The following is an 8,497-nucleotide window of genomic DNA, read 5'->3' on the forward strand; positions in this document are numbered from 1 at the left end:
GGTCTAATGTCACATAAAAGAACCCCTGCTAATCTTAATCCAAGAGATTTAGGGCCAAGATCTATGCCATATAATGGTGGAAGGGAATGGGGAAGAGAGTGGAGGAAGTATAGCACGATCGATCAATCATCTTAAACCAACCGTAGTTGATTAAGATGATCAGAAACGTGAAAAAAACAAAACCCTAAACGTGAAAAAACTAAGAAAACCAAAATCGCCTATGAGAGGAAATTTCCGACATTCTCTTTCCTCATAAAATCGCCTTCTTTCCTCAGTGGCGAGTATCGGCGGCTACCGGGAAACGACAGAATTTTGATCACTCAAATTACCCCGCGAAAGTATACCATTCGCCCCACACTCCCTCTCTCTCTCTCAACATCTAGAACCTGAAGCTCCGAGGAAGAGTAGAGAGTGGCAGTGAATGTAATTTAACGGATAAGTAGAAGAATTTTTAAAGGACTTTTATCCCTCCTCTCTGAGTCTCTGAGCTACTATGGCTTCTCTGAGAAATCACCCATTTCCACTTTTACACTGCTTTTACTCTTCTTCCTCTACTTCCCCTAATAGAATTCTTCACTTTCCAAACCCTAATTTGGCATCTACGACGACCACTATCGATAAGGCGAAGGCTAGGGTTTTCAATTTAATTTATAATAGTAAAAATGTAAATTCTTCATTTTATTGCTATTGCAAACAGAATTCTACTGAAGAATTGGAACTCATAGAAGAGAAAGATGATAAAGAAGAGATTGGAAGAACTCCTTTTGATATTAGTCTTGCTGTTGTTCTCGCTGGTTTTGCATTTGAAGCCTATTCGAGTCCCCCGGTAAACTCTTAAACTCCACTTCATTACTTTTCCTAAAATTTTTAGTTTTTGCATCTTCATGTTTTTTTTTAGAAATGGCCGGGACGGTGATGTGAATTTGAATTACTGACCTCAAGGAGAGTCTGTTCCTGTCCCACTAAGCTACTCCTAATTGGTTTCATCTTCATTTTTTTTTTTTTTTTTTTTTTTTTTGTTATTGGTGCAGGAAAATTTAGGCAAGCGAGAGGTGGATGCAGCTGGGTGCCAGACGGTGTTTCTGTCCGAGTAAGCCGCTTAATTGCTTAAGTTTATCTTCTCATATATATTGGATTTTATGTCTGTAAAATAAGTTTTGTTGTTACGAGCTTTATTTTTATTGGTTCATCTGGATGAATTTTAAGCTTCAAGGATCACTTCTGTAGGTCGTTTATACGTGAGGCTTATGATGGGGAATTATTAATAAAACTTAAGAAAGGGGTTAATTTTCCTGCTATGGATCCATGGGTAGGAATGGCTGCTATATAATCTCTCTTCTTTTTATGTTATCATGCAAAAAGCTAACATAGTGGATGTCTTAGGGAACAAGCGATCCGTATGTGGTCCTGCAAATAGATGGACAAGTTGTCAAAAGCAAAGTTAAATGGGCGTAAGTGTTTCTCTTTTCCGTGTTGTAATGCTAAGCTGTACATATCGTAGTAAAGATTTAATGTTGTTTATTTTCTCATGGAGATGTTGAAGTTATTTTTGTTTATGCACCGCTCTGATTATCTCGGGTGAATAATGGAACAACTCTAGGACAAAAGACCCAACATGGAATGAAGACCTCAAGTTAAATATAAAGACACCACCAAACACAGACCTTCAGGTTTTAATCAAGCCATGTTAACTATGTTAAGTGCTTATCTTTTGGAGTTGCATTAGTTTCACCTTGTTTTCTTTAAAAAATTTGTTGTTGTCTTTCAACATTCAGGTTGCAGCTTGGGATGCAAACCTTGTGACACCCCATAAACGCATGGGTAACGCAGACGTCAGTCTGAAGTCTTTATGTGACGGTGAGAAATGCTACTGGAATGCTCTTTTAACGAACCTTATCTTGGCAACAGGAGTCCTTTAATTTCATGAATCTCCGTCCCTTTAGTTCTATAGGGTGGACGTATATATACTTCTAGTGTAAGATATTGCTCGGTTTATTTCTTGTTTTCCTATGTAGGCAAAGTAATCTGACCGAAGAAGATCTTAGTTAAAATATGGAGTGTTATATATTAGCAAGTCTATCGGTGACATGATTTTTGTTTATTTACAGATTGTAAATTAATAAGGGGGTGTAAATGATAGAGTTATTATTGCTGAGCCCATTAGTTTTGGGGAAAAAGCTGTGCGCAGCTTTTATTAGAATGTACAAGTGATAAAAATGTGTTTTACCAGGAGACTTGCATGAAGTTCTGGTAGAATTGGGGGGAATGGGAGGAGGTGGAATGATACAACTGGAGGTAAGGGTTATATGCAGAACTTTGTTTCTCCAGCAAAGTGAACGGTGTTGTGGATTCTATTATTACAATCACAGTAATGCTATCTTTAGGACATCCAAGTATGTTATTGACATGGAAAGGTTTTGTTGTTTCTGATGGGAATTTTTTCAGGTGAAGTATAAAAGCTTTGACGAAGTTGATGATGAGAAACAGCATTGGAAGATACCTTTCATTTCAGATCTTCTAGAAAAAAATAATTTGGGATCTGCTCTAGAAAACGTCCTTGGCACCGATACTGTTCAAGCACGCCAATTTGTGGAATATGCATTTGGGAAGTTTAAATCATTTGATTTTGAAAACCAGAAGAACGAAATTGTTAAGTCTGGTAATCATGATATGGAAAGCTCTGAAAATTCAAAAAGTTCAGCTGGACTGTCAGATACACTTTTGTCGCTGGAAAATGGTCTAGACAGTTCTCCAGATGGCTTGAGCACTAACAAAGGTGACAGCTTCATGGGAAGTCAAATAGATAATGATGCGAAAGGTGACGAATTTACCTCAGAGACTCAAGTTGCTAAATCTGCACAGTCAGATTACTATTTGTGGAACAATTTTGCTGATGTGCTGAATCACAATATTATCCATAAGCTGGGTATCCCCTTTCCTGATCTAATGGGATGGGATGGATCTGACTTGTTGAACAGGATTGGTTTACAGTCGAAGCGGGCTGCAGAAGCCGAGTATGTTGAATCAGGGCTTGCTGCTCCTGAACGTCGAGCTGGTGATGATGAAAAAAGTGAACAATCATCCGCAGACAGAGTAGTTCAATCTTCAGTTTCTGATATTAAGAAAGCATCATGGGATGTCTTAAGGCAAACCGATTCAATTTTAGGAGCAATAGTACTGCTGACCACAACGTTTTCTCAACAGATGAAAGAAACAGATTCTGTAGGAGAGATTGAAGCCGAGAGCGATTCTTCTACGCCACTGCTAGATGATATTCCAAAAAACTCCTCGAGTGAAAGTAGTCTTATACCTGTTGATGAATCATCATTGGATAAACAGAAAGCGGAAGAAACAAAGGCACTTTTCTCAACTGCAGAAAGTGCCATGGAAGCCTGGGCTATGCTTGCAACATCATTAGGGCAACAAAGTTTTATTAAATCTGAATTTGAGAAGATATGCTTCCTTGATAATGAATCGACCGATACTCAGGTTAGATTTCTTAAACAATCAGATACTAGTGCACGGCAATCATTTCTTATGAAGAAATTCTTTTGTAATTCTCTGGCCTTCATGGAGAGGGAGACTTGGGGTGAAGCATGAAGACCTGTAGCATGTTTTTGTTAAGACATATGAAAGTTATCCTCACTATATATTTATATTCATCGAATTTGGACACCTAACTGAGAAGATCAGACCTGTAGCCTGTATTAAACAAATAAAGTTCTCCTTGCTTGTTGTAACTAAATCCGCCTAATTGTAGGTAGCAGTATGGCGTGATACTTCACGGAGAAGATTAATCATTGCTTTCCGAGGGACTGAACAAGTAAGTTAACATTCAGTGGTCACTTGGCTAGACTCAGTTGTTCTTACTTAATATAAAAACTCTATTGATGTTTGGCCAGGTGAGATGGAAGGATTTACGAACTGATTTAATGCTGGCTCCTGCCGGGTAAATTATATAGTTTTGAAGGAAGGTTAATGTACCCTATAGGATATAGCACTATTCTCTTGTTGATATTAACTAGTATCGTCTTCATTTGTTGTGGGCAACCTACAGGCTTAATCCCGAGCGAATAGGTGGCGACTTCAAGCAAGAAATCCAAGTAAGCCCCTCTGGGATTGATTTTTTGCTTTTTATAAAAGCACTTTGAAAATCTATTTTAGCTAAACTTTTTTTCGCACATGTACGATTAGTAAACTATTTTCAAAGTGGTTTGCTTGAAAAGTATTTTTAGCCTTAGGTCCATTAACATATTTCAAATTTATAAAACTTTACCCTACATGTAATATTCATTTCTTCTCAAACTTTATACAATCGATGTTGTTTCATCTTGTTCTCCATTTATCCTATTTACTTCTCTATGACATTATCTTATTCAGTTATTCTCCATTTCGTTAAGAATAATAAATACAATATTGAGAGTTGAAAGATGATTGGAATATAATTAATATGTTTTCACAGAATTATAATCTTTATTTGATAAATGATGTTAATTTTTTTGACAATAAAAATAAAAGAAAAACTAATAATAAAAATAATAACATTGATAATAATTTTTTTCAACTTGTTGCTAGGCTCCCATCTAGTTTCTTGTAAAAGAATACTTTTCCTTTTTTAAATAAAATCCTTTTTTCATAGCATTAATTAATAATAACAATAAGACTAAATTATTTAGAAAGGCATGTCTGTTTTTATCATTTGACACAACAACAATTGAACCCAATAATTTACGAGCACTTTTTAAAATTGCTTCACTTCTTATTAGATTAGTTAACGATACACTCATCTGTTTTGCTCCCTGAATACAACACCAAACAACAGAAAAACACTTTTTCCAAAACCGCAGCATTTTCAAACTAGGCCTAAATGCTTCGGAGCTTATTGATCACAAAAATTTCTAAAACTGTTCTACTAATACTTTATATTATATTTGCTTAATATTCTAGATGTTGAATATCTTCTTTTGCAGGCATCAATGAAACTGTTTTTTTTTTCCAGGTCCATAGTGGTTTCCTAAGTGCCTATGATTCAGTCAGGAATAAGCTCATGTCTATCATAAAGCTATCAATCGGGTTTGAGTTAGTACCACTATCTTATAGATTAGCAGTCCACATTCAATTATGTCGAGTAAATTATTTAGATATCGTAAGAAGTTGGAAATCATATATGTAGAAACGACATACATAGCCATCCAGAATTTCTACAGGTGCACTCTTTTGTAGAAAACTAACTTGTGACACTAATAAAATTAGTTGCTTTTTACTTTGTTTTAGCTATATGACCATAGCATTAGAAAAGTGGTAAGGATGCTTTTCTGAGCAAAATTTCATTCTATTCCTGTCTTGAGTTTGTTGTAGTAGCATTTCTTTTTTGTTATTTTTAGAGAAGATTTTTGTTTGATTTCAGAGATGATAGTGTGGAAGGCGAGCCCAAATGGCATATTTATGCAACTGGGCACAGTTTAGGTGGTGCATTAGCTACTCTTCTCGCTCTTGAACTTTCATCTAGTCAAATGGCAAAGTAAGTGTAACTATTGGTTTTGATTATCTAATAAATACTTGTAGATAATAATTGGGAAGGGGATTGAGTAAGCTTGTAACATTTATAACTATCTAATTTCTTGTTTCAATGGCTTTATGTAGGCATGGTGCTATTTATATGACCATGTATAACTTCGGTTCTCCAAGGGTTGGTAACAGAAGATTTGTTGATATATATAATGAGGTAAAAACCTTCACGCATCCATTCCGGCTCAATACTAAACACCTCTTCCTACCTTGAGTTGCTTCTGTTTCTGTCTGTATAGAGGTGTATGCCATCTTCTATACATGTTTAATATTTTGGTATTGACATTTCCAGAAAGTTAAGGATAGCTGGAGAATTGTGAACCACAGAGACATTATACCAACAATTCCTCGGCTGATGGGCTATTGCCATGTTGCTCAACCTATATATCTCGCATCTGGTGATCTTAGTGATGCTTTTGTGAGTTAACTATGATATCTCTGACCATTTCTGTTTAGATTATATATTAGAGTTTGTAAATGCTTAGAATGCTTGTCATCTCTATGAAATGTTTTGAATTCCTTGACGCTTCCGTTCATGATTAGCATTAAGCTGCGACAAAGTAATTCTTCTTTTACGAACGTGTAGTCTTACCTATAATATTAATGGGTCAACTTTTGTTGATGATCACCAATGATTGTTCAGGACTGGTGCTTATCCAATGGATAATAATATCAAGATTGAGGAACGTGAAAGGAACTGAGATCATATTATTAGTTAGTTGACTGCAGGGTTTTGATGTTCTGATAATTGAAGACTTTGATGTGTCAATGCAATTAAATGTTTATCTATTTCCATTTCCAACCATAAGCAGGTAGTTATAAGTTGACTGTGTCATCTCAGGCAAATATGGAAAATATAGCTGATGGATACCAAGGAGACGTGATTGGAGAGTACACACCGGGCATTCTTGTCAGCGAATTTGTACGTTTCTCGACTTGAAATTCTTTTCACTTATGCTTATGTATCAGACTTATTTCATTGAACCTAAAATTGGGAAACAGATCACAAATGAATTGGTTTTTCTTACACCTGTTTATATTTGGATCTCTTTTTGTGTAGATGAAAGGTGAAAAACAACTAATCAGAAAGATACTAGAGACTGAAATTAATATCTTCCGGTCAATAAGAGATGGAAGTGCTCTTATGCAGCATATGGAGGACTTCTATTACGTAACACTACTTGAGGTACCCTATCTTTTGCTTTAGTAAATGATTAAAACTAATTCTAAATGATACATCAATTGAATGCAAAACTTCAACGCATAATTCTATTATGAGTCATACTGACACACATGTTTTAGAGCTTACATATAAACATTTCTGCTAGTTGACTTTTGATACTCCATATTTTTTTTGCAGAATGTTAAGTCAAATTTTCAAACAAGTAATTCAAACTCCAGTGGAGAAGGTAGTTTGCCAAGCAGTTCAAATTCCAGTGGAAAAGGTACTTTATCAAGCAGTCAAATTTGCTATATTATCTCGTTTTCTTAGATTTTAAATCATTTTCATTTATGATTTTCTTTTATTTCTTACTATAGCTGACACATAAATGGATAGGGAGCAAAGACTTTTGCTTTTGGCAGCACTGACAACTGAATTTCAGTTCCTGTATTTCCCATGCTGTCAAGGGAATCTCTACTTCCCTGCATATTTTCCTAGCAATTGAATCCACAACCCTCAACTGCGAAAAAAGACTTGCACATCGAATCAAATCAACAAAGCTCATTTCTATGTCTGTTTACAGTGTTACTAGTTTATATTGGGTATGTTATAATCAATTTAGTGTAAAATTTGTCATTCTGTTACAACAAGAATTAGCCCCAAAGCAGCATAAAAATTCATATTGACTCAATAAAAGTCTTGTGTAAAAACCAATTTACACATGGAATGATTTCAAGCTCATTGATCATACATCAATATCATCACACATCTGCTCTGTGGATACATCACTTCAATTTCAAGCACATCGATACACTATCCATTTCCAATTACTTGGGCATTGTAGGGTGACATTTGATATTGTTATCTGATTTATTTTCACAAGTGCAAGCGTAGAGAAATACGTTTCGCGACATTTTTACTTCTTTTTGCATGGCTCATCATTCTTGAGCTTTGCCTGAGTATATCAACTTTTGTCTTCATTTTTCTCCCCTCTTCTTCACTGGCAGCTAATTGTGCTTTTAAGACTGCGGTTGTTTCCTCCTTGGCCTTCACCTCCCTCTGGAGTTCTTCGATTGTCTCATCTTCTACTCTCCAGTATCCTCTTCCCCCTGCAAGCCGAAATGCATCATAAATTTCTTGAAGAGATAAACAGGCTAAGGAAAAATAACAAGCAGCAAAACCAAATTTTTGTTTAATCCATTGTTCATTTTATCTAATTTAGCCAAATTTGACGGAAACATGATGGAACCATGTCTTAGTAGATGTAGGATCAGAATCTCGCAGCAATGATATCTCATCGAAATTATTAACAACACAACACGACAGTGTCGCAGAATAGCTTCAGAAATGACATAATAAACGACGTCAACTAAAATCATGAGAAAAATACGATGGTCCTACGAAAATTAGAGAGTTTGTCAGATTAACATTTGTAAGGCTGCGAGAATGTCGCAAGCCATATCCGAAAATAAAGGACAGATTAGTTGTCATCCACTATGTACTTCCCTATAAATAGTCGTTCAGTTGTAAAGAAAATGAGAGATCTTTTTCTGGGTGAGAAGCAAGTAAATAGGAGAGAGAAAATCTAGAGCAGTGGTTATTCTTGATTCATTTATCTTTTCTTGGAAGATTGTTCAAAGATTCATCAATAAAATTAAGATTGTTAATCTAAAATGAGTTAAATGTTAATGAAATCATATGAGGGGTGTAGTGTAGGATTTCCTGCAACTACATAATGGCGCTAGAAACAGGGAGGCTGAAGATCGA

General features: G+C 35.6%; 1 protein-coding gene across 2 annotated transcripts; it reads left to right on the top strand.

Moving 5' to 3' along the window:
* Positions 1 to 173: 173 nt before the first annotated feature.
* Positions 174 to 7,475, top strand: LOC113318066. Of its 2 annotated transcripts, none has more exons than XM_026566194.1 (19): positions 174 to 826; positions 1,032 to 1,090; positions 1,228 to 1,309; positions 1,384 to 1,451; positions 1,601 to 1,670; positions 1,776 to 1,857; positions 2,231 to 2,295; positions 2,446 to 3,489; positions 3,761 to 3,823; positions 3,903 to 3,949; positions 4,058 to 4,103; positions 5,000 to 5,073; positions 5,408 to 5,521; positions 5,644 to 5,725; positions 5,861 to 5,986; positions 6,410 to 6,490; positions 6,629 to 6,754; positions 6,929 to 7,013; positions 7,108 to 7,475. In XM_026566194.1, exons 1-19 carry the CDS (start codon positions 494 to 496, stop codon positions 7,116 to 7,118), a joined length of 2,658 nt encoding a protein of 885 aa, XP_026421979.1. In that variant the 5' UTR covers positions 174 to 493; the 3' UTR covers positions 7,119 to 7,475. The 2 variants fall into 2 exon arrangements, with proteins under 2 accessions (XP_026421979.1, XP_026421978.1); XM_026566193.1 differs by having other exon boundaries at positions 175 to 826; positions 5,000 to 5,079.
* Positions 7,476 to 8,497: the final 1,022 nt, after the last annotated feature.

Source organism: Papaver somniferum, chromosome 10 (assembly GCF_003573695.1).
Source record: "Papaver somniferum cultivar HN1 chromosome 10, ASM357369v1, whole genome shotgun sequence".
NCBI lineage: Eukaryota > Viridiplantae > Streptophyta > Magnoliopsida > Ranunculales > Papaveraceae > Papaver > Papaver somniferum.

Bases quoted from the DNA above. Each gene is read 5' to 3' on its own strand.
- LOC113318066 (XM_026566193.1), top strand. From the start codon at position 494: ATGGCTTCTCTGAGAAATCACCCATTTCCACTTTTACACTGCTTTTAC. The intron at 5,726-5,860 runs GTAAAAACCTTC...TGACATTTCCAG, and splicing joins TTGTTGATATATATAATGAG to AAAGTTAAGGATAGCTGGAG. The intron at 6,755-6,928 runs GTACCCTATCTT...TTTTTTTTGCAG, and splicing joins ATTACGTAACACTACTTGAG to AATGTTAAGTCAAATTTTCA.